This window comes from Delphinapterus leucas, chromosome X (genome assembly GCF_059928025.1).
Source record: "Delphinapterus leucas isolate spDelLeu-1000000601 "Yukka" chromosome X, BTC_Dleu_Yukka2, whole genome shotgun sequence".
Taxonomy (NCBI): domain Eukaryota; kingdom Metazoa; phylum Chordata; class Mammalia; order Artiodactyla; family Monodontidae; genus Delphinapterus; species Delphinapterus leucas.
The window spans coordinates 105193325-105211387 of record NC_143150.1 but is presented as its reverse complement, the minus strand read 5'-3'; the positions used below and the strand labels follow the sequence as shown (position 1 = coordinate 105211387).

Genomic DNA, 18063 nt, shown 5'->3' with positions numbered 1-18063 from the left:
CACAATCAGTGCCATTTCCCCCCCACATTGTTCCACTAATCCTTCTAAGTCCACGCTAGACAAGTTCTTTCGTCATCAGATTGTGGCTGAATTTATTCAACAAAAGTTATAATCAGAATGATTCTGGAGCCATTCAATTGCTCTTTGTGTAGATATAGCCAAGAGTTTAAAAAATAATCATAGGACTTTTATTAAAGACTTTGACCCTAACAATAAAAAAATTAAGCACATCCAAGTAATTATTTCCCATTTAAATACACACTGTGCCCACTAAGACTGCTTGTTCAATCTCTGGATAATGAAATCTCCCAGGTAGCAGTGTAATGTGCAGCTAAAAGTGAATCTTGAACAATGCTATTATCATCTTGTCCAGATTGGCCAATTTGTCTCAACCCCAATCTGGAGAGGTCTTATTAGAGGCTAAAACTCTTTGCCGATTCTTGATTCAATGCAAGTGCCTGTGGCTCAGATTTAGTGGTGAATTACCCTGAACACCTGGCCAAGATGACTTGAAAGAAGACTATAATTCGTTTAGCACAGGCAACCAGAGACCAGTAGTAGAAAAAACAACAGTATCAAATGGCCACCTAAATCCTACCTATTGATAACATTACAGTTATCCATTGCCACAACCTGTCCCCACATCTGCCAGCCACAACCCTCTACCCCCAACCTCTCTCTCTCCTTCTCACCTTCCATCCCTCCTTCCATTTTTCCTATTCTTCCCTCCTTCCTTCCCTCCTCTTCTTCCTTTCCTTCCCTCTTCTCCTTCCTCTGTCTCTCCTTCTTTCCTTTCTCTAAGGGTCATATTTAATCATAATTTTCAGAGAAAAACTCTAGACATATTTTCTCCTTCATTGGATAGATTGTGTCAGTAAAAGAAAACTGTGAATAACTGTCACAACAATTTTATTTCAGAGCTATTTTACTTAAACTTGTGATGAAATAGGAAAAGCATTTTTTTTATCAGATTTCTCTGACACTAAACTATAAATTACAAGTCATCCTCTGCTATAAATTCACAATTTTAGAAAATAAACTTAGAGCTTCATGTATGTTTTACTTTTAAAGGCTTAATTTGCATATTTCACACACATCTCTATTCCTCTACAATATAGTGGTATACTTTTTACTCTAAAATTAAGCAGTCGAGTTGCTTAATTTTTTAAATGGCTACATTTAACAATCTTTTAAAAATTACAGTTGTAATTTTAACTTCTATTTTTTGCTTAATGTAATTCACTTAGTAAAAGTTATTTTCATTTCTAAATGGTAGCAGCCCCCTGTTTTCTAAAATAAGAATTTAATTAAACAACTTATGCTAAAGGAGAACAGAAACTTAGTATCAAATGCGTGACTTTTCAATTCAAGATCTACAACTATGAAAAGCTAACTTATTCACAGGCCGTGTCCTTATTCCCTTTCTGGGGACTATATTTCAATCACTGCATGTCTAAAGTTTGATCTGAAGTTAATAAATTTGAAACTAAGTTTTCCCAGAGTCATAAGACATTTTATTACATCATCTCTAATTTCTGATGCTCTGCAGCTACAATTACAATCCCCCAGCTCTAATCTCTGTTAAAAATGAATCTTCTTTATCACATTTCATTCACATTATGCATAAAGCAATTTACATTTTTTTATATTGTAATTTTTTATTGAGAAATCTGTGTAAATATAAAGCTCTAATATATTTAACAATATACTCAAGATTGAGACATTATTGCAATATTTGGAGCAAAATTGATTAGAACAATATTATGAAATGAGAAAAATAATTATTAATTATTAACGAAGAATAACATTTTGTCGCACTATAAATGCATCCTCTTTTTATTACTTATCTCCATGATATCATTTATTATTTATTTATTTGTAAACATCTTTATTGGAGTATAATTGCTTTACAATGGTGTTAGTTTCTGCTTTATAACAAAATGGATCACTTAAACATATACTTATGTCCCCATATCTCTTCTCTCTTGCGTCTCCCTCCCTCCCTCCCTAGAGAAGTTCCTATAGCATTTTTTGTAAAACTGGTTTGGTGGTGCCGAATTCTCTTAGCTTTTGCTTGTCTGTAAAGCTTTTAATTTCTCCATCAAATCTGAATGAGATCCTTGCTGGGTAGAGTAATCTTGGTTGTAGGTTTTTCTCCTTCATCGCTTTAAATATGTCCTGCCAGTCCCTTCTGGCTTGCAGAGTTTCTGCTGAAAGATCAGCTGTTAACCCTATGGGGATTCCCTTCTGTGTTATTTGTTGTTTTTCCCTTGCTGCTTTTAATATGTTTTCTTTGTATTTAATTTTTGACAGTTTGGTTAACATGTGTCTTGGCGTGTTTCTCCTTGGATTTATCCTGTATGGGACTCTGCGCTTCCTGGACTTGATTAACTATTTCCTTTCCCATATTAGGGAAGTTTTCAACTAAAATGTCTTCAAATATTTTCTAAGTCCCTTTCTTTTTCTCTTCTTCTTCTGGGACCCCTATAATTCGAATGTTGGTGCTTTTAATGTTGTCCCAGAGGTCTCTGAGACTGTCCTCAATTCTTTTCATTGTTTTTTCTTTCTTCTGCTCTACCATCGTTATTTCCACTATTTTATCTTCCAGGTCACTTATACGTTCTTCTGCCTCAGTTATTCTGCTATTGATTCCTTCTAGAGAATTTTTAATTTCATTTACTGTGATGTTCATCACTGTTTTTTTGCCCTTTAGTTCTTCTAGTTTCTTGTTAGACGTTTCTTGTATTTTCTCCATTCTATTTCCAAGATTTTGGATCATCTTTACTATCATTATTCTGAATTCTTTTTCAGGTTGACTGCCTATTTCCTCTTCATTTGTTAGGTCTGGTGGATTTTTGCCTTGCTCCTTCATCTGCTGTGTGTTTCTCTGTCTTCTCATTTTGCTTAACTTACTGTGTTTGGGGTTTCCTTTTTACAGGCTGCAGGTTCGTAGTTCCTGTTGTTTTTGGTGTCTGTCCCCAGTGGCTAAGGTTGGTTCAGTGGGTTGTGTAGGCTTCCTGGTGGAGGGGACTAGTGGCTGTGTTCTGGTGGATGAGGCTGGATCTTGTCTTTCTGGTGGGCAGGTCCACGTCTGGTGGTGTGTTTGGGGGTGTCTGTGGCCTTATTATGATTTTAGGCAGCCTCTCTGCTAATGGATGGGGTTGCGTTCCTCTCTTGCTAGTTGTTTGGCATGGGGTGGCCAGCACTGTAGCTTGTTGGTCATTGAGTGGAGCTGGGTGTAGGTGTTGAGATGGACATCTCTGGGAGATTTTCGCCGTCTGATATTACGTGGAGCTGGGAGGTCTCTTGTTGACCAGTGTCCTGAACTTGGCTCTCCCACTCCAGAGGCACAGCCCTGATGCCTGGCTGGAGCACCAAGAGCCTCTCACCCACGCAGCTCAGAATAAAAGGGAGAAAATAAAGAAAGAGAGAAAGAAGAAGATAAAATAAAATAAAATAAAGTAAAATAAAATAAAGTTATTAAAATAAAAAATAATTTAAAAACATTTTAAGTAATAAAAAAAATTAAAAAGAAAGAAGAGAGCAACCAAACTAAAAAACAAATCAACTAATGATAACAAATGCTCAAACTATACTTTAAAAAAACCCCAAACAACAACAACAAAAAACCGGACAGACAGAACCCTAGCACAAATGGTAAAAGCAAAGCTATACAGACAAAATCTCACACAGAAGCATACACATACACACTCATAAAAAAAGAAAAAGGGAAAAAAACCATATATATCGTTGCTCCCGAAGTCCACCTCCTGAATTTGGTTTGATTCGTTGTCTATTCAGGCACTCCACAGATGCAGGGTACATCAAGTTGGCTGTGGAGACTTAATCCCGCTGCTCCTGAGGCTGCTGGGAGAGATTTCCCTTTGTCTTCTTTGTTCTCACAGCTCCCGGGGTTCAGCTTTGGATTCGGCTCCGCCTGTGCGTGTAAGTCTCCTGAGGGCGGCTTTTCTTCACTCAGACAGGACGGGGTTAAAGGAGCCCGTGATTCGGGGGCTCTGGCTCACTCAGGCCAGGGGGAGGGTGGGGTAGGGATGCGGCGCGAGCCTGCGGCTGTAGAGGCCGGCGTGACGTTGCACCAGCCTGAGGCGCGACGTGCGTTCTGTTCTCCCGGGGAAGTTGTCCCTGGATGCCGGGACGCTGGCAGTGGCGGGCCGCACAGGCTCCCCGGAAGAGGGGTGTGGATAGTGACCTGTGCTCGCACACAGGCTTCTTGGTGGCGGCAGCAGCGGCCTTAGCATCCCATGCCCGTCTCTGTGGTCCGCGCTGATAGCCGCGGCTCGAGCCAGTCTCCGGAGCTCCTTTAAGCTGCGCTCTTAATCCCATCTCCTCGCACCAGGAAACAAAGAGGCAAGAAAAAGTCTCTTGACTCTTAGGCAGGTCCAGACATTTTCCCGGACTCCCTCCTGGCTAGCCGTGGTGCACTAACCCCTTCAGGCTGTGTTCACGCAGCCAACCCCAGTCCTCTCCCTGGGATCTAAGCTCCGAAGCCCGAGCCTCAGCTCCCAGCCCCGCCCGCCCCGGCGGGTGAGCAGACAAGCCTCTCGGGCTGGTGAGTGCCGGTCGGCACCGATCCTCTGTGCGGGAATCTCTACGTTTTGTCCTCCGCACCCCTGTTGCTGTGCTCTCCTCCGCGGCTCCGAAGCTCCCCCCTCCGCCGCCCGCAGTCTCCGCGCGTGAAGGGGCTTCCTAGTGTGTGGACACCTTTCCTCCTTCACAGCTCCCTCCCACTGGTGCAGGTCCCGTCCCTATTCTTTTGTCTGTGTTTTTTCGTTTTTCTTTTGCCCTACCCGGGTACGTGGGGAGTTTCTTGCTTTCTGGGAGGTCTGAGGTGTTCTGCCAGCGTTCAGTAGGTGCTCTGTAGGAGTTGTTCCACGTGTAGATGTATCTCTGGTGTATCTGTGGGGAGGAAGGTGATCTCCGCGTCTTACTCTTCTGCCATCTTGAAGCTCCCTCACAATCTACATTTTTTTGAGAACCAACTACTGTATGTGCAGGTGTCAAACAAACTTATATTTAGAGTACTGGGGCATAAATAGTTTTATTTCAGGTCTCCATATTGCAAAGTTAAAACAGATAAACATATTGCTTACATTGGGAGGAGGGGTGAGGAAATGACCTCTCCCCCAGTGTAAGGAGCTTCGGAAGGAAAGCGTTTTAAATCAGTGTTCTCCACTCTCCTCTAGCTAAGAGATGGGGGTGTGACCCAAGCATGGTCAACTGGACCCCTCCCAGGACTTTAAATTTTGAACAGTTACACAGTATAAAGCAAGAGAGGATCACAGAGAGACTCGAGTAGTACCCGCTAACTAAATGCCCAGGCATACTCAGGTCCGTTTTCTTTTTCTAGGTCTTTTTCCATTGCCTTCAAGCTAATTACAGTGTTTACTTTCTGCCTGATTTAATCAGAGGGTACTTTCCCTTGCTTGCATGGAGAGAAACCTACCTAATATGCAACTACACTACATTTGATGATTTTACTTCTCTGTTTAAAATCCTTTCAAGATTGTTACCAGCTGCAGGCCATAATCAAAACTCCTTAGTCTGTATTGTAATAGTTCTGTATGGTGGCTTATTTTATAACGGATTAATGCATTAAATCATACAAATTTGTAACAGATAAAAATATCAAATCACTAGGTTATACACCTGAAACTATTATAATATTGTATGTCAATTATAATTTTTTTTAAAAACCCTCCTTAGTCTGGCAAGGAAGGGTCCCCATTTTTTAGTCCTACCCTTCTCTATGCAACCTCATAAACTTCTTCCTCATCCCCTTAGTTTCAGCCAGATGGAATCACAATTTCTATCACATACTGCGCTGTTTACTTCAGTGAAAAGCACAGTTCCTTCTGCCAGGATCACCTTTGTCATTTTATCTACCCGGTTAATTCCAAGTTGTTCTTTAATGCTTGGCTTAGGTTTTATCTTCTTCAAGAAGCTTTTCCTGACATCTCTTCTCCTCCTTGGCTTAGTTAGATGCCCTCTCCATGAAGTAAGTCCCTAGAGCATCGCCCAAGGATTCCCAGGGAAGTGGAAAACTACGGCATCTTAGGGTGGGGATTCTGGAACCAGACTGCTTAGGTTCAAATCTCATTGCTATCTTTTTACTACTTGACGTTGAGCAAGTTACTTACAACATTACTTACACAAGCACTCACTGTGCTTTAGTAAAAATCTCACAGTGTTGTTGTAAGCATTAAGTGATACACACAAATTATTTAGATCAGTGACTAGCATCATTAACGCTAAATATGTGCTAGGTATTATCCTGAAATTTATTTCTATCACAGTGCTATTATTGCTTTTTATTCCCATCATCTTCTTTAATCTGTGCATTCCTATCTTGTCTAACTCTGTATTTCTCAGGCACTTAGTAGTCGCTCAATAAAAACTTACTAAAAGGATATATGAGTAAATAGACATTGATAGTGTTTTACAGTTTATAAAGCACAGGTGGAACACTGCATCATTTCTCACACCTCAAACAGTAAAATTAGAATTGCTTTATTTAAAACTCTACATAGAGGAAATATTTCTTCCCTGATATTACAATCAATACTTCCCCAAACTCACCTCTCTTTTTTATAACCCTCCACACACACACATTTGTTTAATGTTTATTTAGGGTCATTTTACTGACCATTTAGTGACTGTAGCTATACAAGGCAGGAATTGACAATATCTTTATAATTTTTTTTAATGTAAGGGGAAGAAGCAGGAAAATCATCCCCACTATTTAGCAAGAGAAGAGAGATTACAGGTGTATATGTGTGTGTGTGTGTGTGTGTATGTGTGTGTGTGAACATTTATAATACAGTTGACCCTTGAATAACACAGGTTTGAACTATGCAAGTCCAATTATACGGGGATTTTTTTTTTCAATAAAAATACAATCAGCCCCCCGTATCTGCAGATGCAGAATCCACAGTGCAGAATCCACGGATATGGAGGGCCAACTATGGGACTTGAGTGTCTGCAGATTTTGTTATCCATGGCGGATTCCAGAACCAATCCCTTGTGTGACTGACAACTGTACTGGCTTTCTGTGACCCTAGACATGGCACTTGAACTTCTCCTCTGAATTACTTTTGGACCTGTAGTGAAAGACTATCACTTTGAAGAGGCATCAAACGTTTTACAAAGGAGTGTGAATTATGTTTCCCACTCTAGTATCTAGTGTCTTTTACAGGAGGCCATAATGTCATTAGCAGAATGGGGTCCAGGTGTGGAAATGAGCTCTTATTGTCGTGTAATATTATTATACGACATACAGTTTGCACAACACAAATACCATGAATAGGCAGACTTACATAGTTTGCTTAGCACCTAATATTAATTACTGACATTAGTTGAATACTTGCAGTAATCAAGGCAAGGTGGGAAGCATTTTCATGTACTACCTAATTTAATCCTCATGACCACCTATAAGGAAGATAGTATCATTATCCACATTGTATAGATAGATGACCTCAGGTTCAGGGAGGTTGAATAACTTACCCAAGGTCACACAGCTATAGTAGAGGAGCCAAACTTTAAACCCATACAATCTAATTTCAAAGCCCATGCTTTGAACATCATAACATACTGTCTCCTCTGGTTAGGAATAGTCCCGGAAGTACTGGAATAGCTCAATACGATATTGTGAAAGAATGTACCTCTTGTTTCTTTATGTATTAGCACACTGCAATTGTAAAATGCTTAGCTTTGTGTCTGACACACACTATATTTTCAAATACACATATATCACCAAATGGTAGCCACATTTACAGTTAATACTGGCAGGCAGTATACGTAGTAAGAACACAGGCTTAGGCACCAAACAGGCTTGGATTTGAATATTTGCTCTGCTACTTATTAGGAGTGTGACATCTATGAGCTTCAGTTGCTTTTTTGGAAAAATTTGGCTACTAATACTTGTTATAAAGCAGTAGTAAAACAAACTATACATTTACATATCTTTATATTCACACATCTCCAACACTATATGGTATATGTGAATCCTTTGTGCCTTGTACCTAGAAGAGGAAACCAAGATCCAGAGCATGATTTGACCACAATCATGCCATTTGCAAATGACAAAAAAAGACAACTGGGGCTTCCCTGGTGGCGCAGTGGTTGAGAGTCTGCCTGCCGACGCAGGGGACACGGGTTGGTGCCCCGGTCCAGGAAGATCCCACATGTCGCGGAGCGGCTGGGCCCGTGAGCCATGGCCGCTGAGCCTGCGTGTCCGGAGCCTGAGCTCCGCAACGGGAGAGGCCACAACAGTGAGAGGCCCGCGTACCCCAAAAAAAAAAAAAAGACCACTGAATTCACGTCCTCTGAGTCTAAGATCAAGACACTTTAAATGCAGGTTGTTTACTATTAAATTATTTTCATTCCTACTGAATTGCTGAAGTTCATTTTAAAAAGAAATCTGTCTGCCCTAGTCCCTGTTTTTTCAAAAAGTATTTCTAAACAACTTCAGTACAATTTATTACTTCTTTAGAAAAGACTTGAACATCATTTACAAGTGAAAAAACTATAGCATATAAACCTTTCAAATCTACTTTTCTTATTCATTCAGAAATAGAAAAGATATATAGTATATTTGTTTTAGCTAAGTAAACCGTATTTATGTCAATGTATTCTGATGTTTCTCACTGATGTCATAATTTTGCAGAATGGATTCCAATGAGGCTGAGAAATGCAATCGTTGTATTAAAAACATGTTTACTTGAGTATGGCATTAAATAAATACGAATATTAAGATCTAAAGTATTTAAAAATATATTATGTTTTGTTACTTTTCTCTTTTTTTATTTGTAGCTTGTTTTCAATTATCCTTATCATTGGAGGAGGAGAATTGGCATGGACAACTCAGCAGAGTGAACAACCAATTCCCAGATTATTATATTTGATTCTGTAGTATATTATGGCTGCAGAGTGCCAAAACAAACACTTCCAATGTAGACAGCTCAAATGAGCTATTTATTTGATATAAAATAGGTTTTAAAAATACCAGATGTTTAGTGAATTTAATTAAGCCAACTATACTGTAAGGGCTAAGCTTTTTTACTTGTGTTATTCCTTTGTAATTTATGGTTATTTTAGACAACTGCATTCATTTGTTTCCTTGATCATACTTAAGACTGAACAGAGTAGAGAGACTAGTGTGTTGGCTCACAGAGAAAAGCTACCTAAAAACTGGTCGGAAATGACTTGTGGAAAATCTTCACTTTAAAGATAAACCTCTACCAGCCCTTCTCTTTTCTCCCCCATACCTTCTGCTTGATGATCATCTCGTTGATGTCTTCAAGATCACCCACCATCACCCTCTGTGATTTTATAACACGATCAAGCAGAGACAGCCAGTCGGTAAGTTCTGTCCAAACCCGGTTGAAATCTGCCAGAGCAGGTACCTCCAACAGCAAGGAAGATGGCATTTCTAGTTTGGAGACGGCAGTTTCCTTGGTAACCACAGGTTGTGTCACCAGCGTAACAGTCTGACTAGGAGCTAAATTTTTTTTTTCAAAAAGGAAAAAAGAAAAAAAGAAAAATTAGAAACACAAGAAGCCAATTTCAATAATAATAAAACTAATTTAGGTGTAACAATTTGAGCCAAAGTATTATTTATGACATTATAAATATAATTTTAAAATTATAAGTACAATTTATAAAGTATCCTAATGTGGATACTTTATATAGTACCACGATAGAAAAATTCAAAGTTTCCAACTTTTCATTAATACATATTTAACAATCTTTCAAAATGATTTTGATTATCATCATGGCTGAGCAACTGATTTAATTTAAAAAGTCCTTCTCAATAACAATTATACAGGTTGTGGAATCGGTAAAGAAAAATATAAAGTATTCAGGCTTTGCCAGGTGAATAAGTTTTACTTATTTTTTTCATTCAAGGGGAAGAAAAAAGTAAAGATTGGATAAGATCTTAATTCGAACTTATGATTTCCTTGAATAGGAAGTAAATTAGTTTGGAGGTGGACTCTAGGGAAATCAAAGCCAATGAAATGTTCTTGTCTTTGCTCTGTATTTTATACTGGGAGCAGCTTATATATTTATTCCTTTTCTTTCAGACTGGTAATAAAGTGGCTAGCAGCGAAGAAAACCCAAGCTACATTATTTTTGGAAAATCAGAGCTAGGAAAGTTTTTCCGCTTGGATAGTGAAACACTGTTTCAAGGTTATTAAGAAATATTAAATTAATATGAATAGTGATGAACACTGTAGTGTAAGGTAGCACATGGTAACAGTTAAGATCTGAAGTTCTGGAGTGAAAACACCTGGGAGAGAATCCTTCTCTGTCTTAGGAACTCTGTGACCTTGGTTAAGTTACTAAACCTCTCTAAATTTCAAGTTTTCTCTTCAGCAAGGAGGGATAATGACAGGATAAATGTCAAAGGGGCAGTTGTACAGATTCAATGACTAATACAAGAAATGTACACAGAACAATACCAGAAAAATAACAGGAAAATATTAGCATAGTTCCGGACACTAGTAGGTAATACTGTTAGGTATTACTGTTTTTATAAATATCTGATAAATAAGAAGCACAGTGATAACAAATATGGTAAGAAGTTAGAGATAAGGGGTCGAAATACGTAAAGTATTTGGGGAAAACTCAGTCAAAGGTCTTGTGTGGCCCTATATGTACTGAAGGGGGCTGAATTTGCTGGTGTGAATTGATACGAAATACCAACAGCTGGATTATCGAAGGTGCATGAACAAGGGCAAGAAATGTCAGGTCTAGTTTATAGCCAATGGCCTCTGGAGCCTAATATATTCAGGAGACTGGTAGTAGAGAAAGAGTGGCCTATATAGTTCAGAAGGGAAGCTTTGAGGGAAAGCTGCAAAACACAGCATCTCAACGGGAAGCCTGAGAGGCATGGATGACAAGAGAACTGTTCTAGAAACATGAAGAAAATGTGCCATACTGGCATTCCATTCTGAGGTGGCCATAAATTACTTTTCATGGTTATATTACTTTCTGCCTTTCTAGGGTTGTCTTTTTGTTAGAGAAGATGATGAAAGAAATGGAGGAAAGTCTCTTGTCTCTCAAGCTTCTTGGGGAGAACAAGAGGTTCCTACAGATGGAAGAAATAATCTTGAACAAGGTAGAAAGAAAAAAAGTGAGGTGTCAGATGGAATAAAAAACTAATGCCAAGAAGTAATGACTGAAGGACAATGATACTGAGGAGACAGAGAAGAAATAGTTTCCCAAAGCTATCTCACTACTCTGAGGCTTTTTTCTAGAAAGAATGAAACATAATTTGAAGCAGAAATAGCATCTGTGATCCAACAGTCTAGTAGGAGAAAGCATGGGAGCCAATAGGATCTAGCAATCTTAAAAGGGATTCCAAGAGAGGAGCTGAATCCCTGGAGAGAATGCATGGGTGTGGATGAAAAGAGAGCTAAATTAAAATATCACTGTAGGAGCTAACTGTGGAATGTCTAGCTGACTAGGAAATATGGACAAATTGTTCTGAAAATACATAACAGATACTCAGGCAACATATAGTATTTTAGGAGGACTTCAAGGTTCTGGGAGGTGTCAGACAAGGTTTTTTTTTTTAACTTGACTTATTGAAAAATTCACCCTCAAAAGAAAGAAGGAATGCGATTTTTTTCTCTAGACTTGCTTCTGACCAACAAAGAAGTGTTTAATGAAGTGGAAATGATCACATCATCTTAAATTTCTCTACAGTGAAGGACGAGAATGCAGAGAATCATCAGACTTCAACTGTTTTCTGGAAAACACATTGGGGGGGGGGGCGGAGGGAAAAGTCTATTGAAAAGAAAGGCTAGGACCAGAGATCGAAAAACAGAACGTTTTAAGGTGACTAAAAAGTACAGTTAATATTGGGATGATAAATCACAAAATTCTCCAATGAGGAAAAAGTATCACCAAGTAGAAAGACAGCTGAAACAGATTCAGAGGAGAGTTGAGAGGTAGAGCAATGCTGCCATCTGTGCCCTGGTCATGGGCAAAGGATCTGATTTATGGACCGGTCAGTCAGGACATGGCTGGTCTTGTCTCCTCCAGTCCTCAACACCTGAAAACATCTTTCTACCAATGGGGAAGGGAGGAGAAACTTTCCATTTTGCTCACTGCTTTATCTTCTGCACCTCCCACAGGTTCTAGAATCTAGAAGATGCTCAACTGATGACCTCTGAATAAATGAATGAAACAAAAAACGTCTATGCACAGCAAGATTTTCAGTAAAATTAGAGGCCTTCTATCCAAGGCGAGTGCTAAAAGAGAACACCTAAAGACAGTTTCTCGAAGCCTAGAACACAGAACATGCCAAGGCTCTTGCTGTTTAGGTGATTTTAGCTATTTTAAGAGCAAGAAAATAATGAGCCACTGCTTGGAGAAGGCAATGGAAAGTCAAATATTAAAGGGAGAAAATAGAACCAATGAATTCTTATGTTCCCTACTTTTCTATCAAGGGGGGAAAAGCAGGAAACAACACTGGATCAAGAAGCAGAGTATAAAACAGACTATCTAAGGCTAGACTGATGGACTTAAACCCTTGCTCTGCCATTTTTAAGCTGTGTAACCCTAGGCAGGTTACTTAACCTCCCTGAATCTCCATTTACACCTCTTTAAAATGGAGATTATAATAGTACTTCCCCCACAGAGAGCTGGTCTTACCATTTCCTAGATATACAATCTTGGGCAAGATTACAGGCATCTGGAGGTAAGGGATTATACCATGCTTGCTAAACTGAACTTTTCTGAACCTCAGATTACTTACCCGCATAATGAGGAAAACAGTACCAATCACATGGAATTGTTCTAATTAGTATTTTATGAATTGATATGGTAAGTCACCTCCTAGCACGTGTATGTGTGTGTTTTTTCCTCCTCCTTTTCCTTTTGCTGTTCAATGTTTATTGGCTGCTCACTTTCTAAATTAGCATGGCTTTCCAGGTCCTGTGCTCTTAGAACCAGACTTCATACTCCAGCTTCACCTCCCTCCATTCTTCCCATGCTTCCCCACACCTCAGTCTCTATATGGCATTCTCCCATTAGCACAGACCATCTCACCCTTTCGTGCCCTTCCATATGCTCTATATTCTTCTTGAAAACTCCTCTCCCTTCCCCAGACAAAAGTCTCAATTCCTTTTCAAACACCAACTCTAGATTTCTATGTTTCGTGGAGGACCAGGGTAAGTTTATAACTAAAAATCTCTATGAGGCATAGAATTACACCATTCTTTTGGGTCTTAAACACTTTGAATCCTTAACATTTTATTACTGAAATCTAATCGTCACTAGGAAGAACAAAATCTTGCACCATTATTAGGGTTGGGGAATTTTAATTTTATTTGTAATATGGCTAGAGGGTAGCTGATAGTACTTGAGAGCTGGGTTCGAAACTCCAGAAACTTTGGGTCTCCTAGAGAAAAAAAGTGCTATATCATGAAGTAGAAAGAGGCTAATCTCCATCTATTACACACATTTTATTAGGGTCAATTCTATCTACAACACTACTTGAAATATTTCATTCTTCCTAAAAAGACTTGTCTCTAGATCCATGTATGTGCACATACTTTAATTTTTTTATTAAGCAAGATGCTTCAATGGAAAAATTTTGAGGTCCTGAGAACATTTTTTTTAAATAAATTTATTTATTTTATTTATTTAGTTTTGGCTACTTTGGTTCTTTGTTGCTGTGTGTGGCTTTCTCTAGTTGCGGCAAGCGGCGGCTACTCTTCACTGCAGTGCACGGCCTTCTCATTGCTGTGGCTTCTCTTGTGGAGCACGGGCTCTAGGTGCGTGGGCTCAGTAGTTGTGGCTTGCAGGCTCTAGAGCGCAGGCTCAGTAGTTGTGGTGCACAGGCTTAGTTGCCCCGCGGCATGTGGGATCTTCCCAGACCAGGGCTCGAACCCGTGTCCCCTGCACTGGCAGGCGGATTCTTAACCACTGTGCCACCCGGGAAGCCTGAGGTCCTGAGAACATTTATCATATTGTATTATGTATATCATATATTGACTCATACTGCATATTCAGATGCCTCTACTTTTAGCTAAAGAGAAAAAAAATTAGGTTGCTTCTTTTCCACTGTCCTTTTACTAGAAACATAAGCAAATCACCTCATTAGGTAAAGTGTGGGCTGGTCGGATCTGTAAGGAGGCAGTTTAAGTGGTTTTGTCCAGACTGAGCCACAGAATCTTGACACCAAGGGTCAGGCAGGGATATTTCGTCATTCCATGGGAGGTTTCTGTTAACTTCATAATTTAAAAGATGGAAAGAGGATTTGTTGAGAGTTCTCTCAACCCATAACCCTCATCAGGGAAGGAGTTAGGATACATAAACGACTACACAGAATCTTAAGCACGAAGTTCTAGGATGGGTTTCCAGGTTCTCTTCCTTAAGGAGCATGGAAAATGGCTTCCCCTCTCGCCGGCAGGGATCCTTTCCTCCGTGCCCCCGTTTAACGCCCGTACAGTTTGATCTGCTTGCCTGGATGTCTGCCTCTTGCCTCAGGCCACTGTCCAGGGTTGCAAGGAGTTGGCCCTAGGAATGGCTGCTTCAAATCTCTGCTTCTTTAATCATCACCGAGACCAAGGTCATTCTTCTCAAGTCCGATGGAAGAAGCATCTCTTCCAGCATGGGGTTAGGTGGAAAACAGTCCTTAAGGTGTCACACTATTAACCGTCCCTCCAGCAACAGGGGCTAGTGTCCTTGGTTAATCAATTCATGTCAGAACCACATGTATTACAATGTGTATCACGAAGCCAGGTAGATAGATACACACATCATATATATGTGTGTATGTGAATAGATATGTGCACACAGACACACACACACACACAGAGCCTGTATAGTCCGACTACTAATGATTGTAGCATAACGTGTTTCACATGTGTTCATTAGAAAATTAAGATAACTCTACTAGAAATTGTATTTTCCTTCCACAGTTAAGCATACAAAAAGTCAAACTCAAAATTTCTGAAAGGAATCAAGTTTGGCACACGAGAATAGTAGCATGAGCAACACTAGGTGTAATATACTATTGCAAACCACAGCTTTGCTCTGAGTATTTTGTTGATTAAAAGGTGTTGGCTTCAGGAGGGAACTCTCATTTTTTCAAAAGTGTTTTAAGAATATTTCTCTAGTCTGAAATTTTAATTGGTTTCGAGGGTACATGATTAGTCAGACTAATAGCTTTACTTAGAGCTTTAGAGGAACTACTAAATGTTTTAAAAAACACACAATGTGTTTGGAATACTTCCTTTGAAGTATTCACACGTGGTTTTTCTGTGATTGACAGGTCTCCTTTGGTTGATAAGAAAACAAGGAACACATTTTATTTCTAGCTTTGTTGTATGAATGCGGGTAATTTTTTTACTTTGATATTTGAAAAATCAGTCAACTGATGAAATGATAAATTATTGGACCCACACTAACACAGATATCTAAAAAGTACCATCTTGTATATGTGGTTAAATTGAATTACTATCTAATACTAGAGTTATAGGAAAGATTGTTTTAGCTATTTATCCATATCACCAATAGATAAAATAACTATCTATCTCCATGTAAGCAACATGGGAAAATATTTTTCTTTTTGAATATTTAAAAGGATGGCATGTAGCTTAATGAAACATGCACAAGAAGGTACATGTTACCAAAATTAGAAATCATGCATGGACTCAAAAAGAACCTCACTTCTCTCTAAATATTTGTAGTCTGTAGGTACATGTGGAAAATTAGAAACAAATGTTGTGAACCCATAAACATTTATTTTTCTCTGTATTCTTTCTCATCATTCTAAAGAGGAAATAATATATATGATTCAACTATCATCAATTATTTACATTTTAGCACAATAAGGGCTTGTGCTATACATGGACGAGTCCTAGGGTACTGGAAGTCAAAGATTCATGATAAACAACTATACTTCCGGATTTTAGAAACAGATTTTTTGGGTGTAAGAACCATAGACTTTGAAAGCTTAGTGATGCTACTTTATAATTTTTTAACTGGTTCTTCTCTGCTACTAAGAATATAATCCAAATAAGAAATATTTACTGCTACTTGGAAGAGAGATTACCACCCACACTATCACCACAATCATTTACTCAGGGTTTTCTGTATGCCAGGCAAGTTTACTTATAAGCCCCGTTTTATTTAATTTTTACCAAATGATTTTCAGGGTTAGCATTATTCCCATTTTGCTAAAAGGTAAAATACTTTGCTCAGGGTCTCACGTTAACAAGTGACGATGCCAAGACAGTGTGCTTAACCATTACACCTATTTCTAAGACTGATATGATCAGATACTTCTCCTACATGTCCCACTCAATATATAAAAATTATTAAGTACTCAAATACTTTTGACTCCAAGAGCTATAGCTTATAATATATAGTATCCACAAAATAATCTAATATCCATTCTAATTAGGGAGACAAGATCACCTTGAACTAGTCATAAAAATATAGGTTATAAAAATCAAGTGAATCTGGCTTCCTCCCACAAGGCAGATATTATTCTTGAGAAATATCTCCAATCTGACTTCACGCAAACTTGCATCCTTTCTTCACTAATTGGAAGATAGAAATAACCCTTGCCTTTCCCCCCTTTTTAGTTTGCATCTTCTAGTTTTCATATATGAATTCTTACTCATATATGGATTCATAACTCACATTATATAAACTCTTCACACATGCACTCAGTAAAAAGCAGTGTTTCTCAACCTTAGCACTGTTGATATTTTGGCACATATAAGTCTTTGCTGTGGGTGGCTGTCCTGTGCATTGTGGGATGTTTATCAGTATCCTTGGTCAGAGCACCATCCCACTTTTGATAACCAAACACGTTTTCAGACATTATCAAGTGTCCTCTGAAGGCCGGGAAATTGCCTCTGGTTGAGAATCACTAATTGAAAGGGTTTTTAATTTCTCTCTTTCTCAGTCTCTCTCCTCCCCTCCTCTTCCTGTGTGTGTGTTTTGGGGGTGGGTGGGTATGTGTGTGCATGGGTGTGTGTATGGTTTATATACTTGCTTAGCATTTGTAGTGGACATCCTTTATGCCTATCCAAGTTTGTGCTCTCTTACACCTCAAATTACAGATTAAGTGAAATTAAGTGCTTCTCTTAACCTCATGATATTGGGCATGCACTGAAGAAATAGTAAATACTTGAAGCTATAGCTATGAGGGAATAGTAAATAATATTACACAGGAAATGCCGTGATGATACAAGTGAAAGCATCTCTGGTAGAGAGTAAACGTCTACAAATTCTTTTTCTTCCTGCATCTATACCCTTATAATGAGATATTCCAGATGCTCCCATTGAGAGCTGTAGTATATTTCTCCATTCACTGAATATGGATTGGCCAAGTAACTTGTTCTGGCCAATGGGATATTAGTAAACATGACACAAGCAAAGGTTTGAGAGAACCTTGGCCATCAGGCTATGCTTCGAAACCTTTCACCACTATGTGAACTATGCTAGCCTACTGAATGATGACAGACAAGTGGCCCTGTCACATCCACTGTCTCATCCAATAACCAAGTGCCAGTCACATGAATGAGGCCACTGACTACCAGCTGACCATTAATACATGAGTGAGCCCAGCTGAGACTAGCAAAAGAACCATCTAGATATGCCCAGCCTAAAGCAGACCCCCAAAATCATGAGCTAGATAAATGATGCTTATTTTAAGCCACTACATGCGGGGGTAGCCTGTTATACAACAATAAATAACTGATACATTTGGTGGTAGCTTGTTATACAACAATGAACATCTGATACAACATACATTTTTACCTATTAAAGACTTGCATCCGAAACAAGATTTAAAATGACCCTCCCATTGCTACAGAAATAAAACACGTGCTGATCCAACAAAGAGAACACAGTTTAGAAAAGAAATAGTCTTCAAGTTAAGGTGTGAAAGACAGAGAACTGAAGATGCACATAATCATTCTCCGATGCCTGTAAATCAGGCAGCCAACATTTTATAGGATATTTGAAAAGCAAAGCCATCAGTAAAATGCATCGTTAATACAATTAAAACAATGTAAA

The 18063-nt window shown here is 38.9% G+C and overlaps 1 protein-coding gene across 1 annotated transcript in view; it reads right to left on the bottom strand.

Annotated features, from left to right (window-relative positions):
* The window catches only part of LOC149744374 (dystrophin-like), a 96638-nt gene that overhangs the window by 32970 nt on the left and 45605 nt on the right, over positions 1-18063 (bottom strand). Inside the window, exon 2 of the mRNA XM_089904940.1 lies at positions 9285-9517. Coding sequence (XP_089761066.1) covers positions 9285-9517 — 233 coding nt within the window. The remainder of the gene's footprint in view (positions 1-9284; positions 9518-18063) is intronic.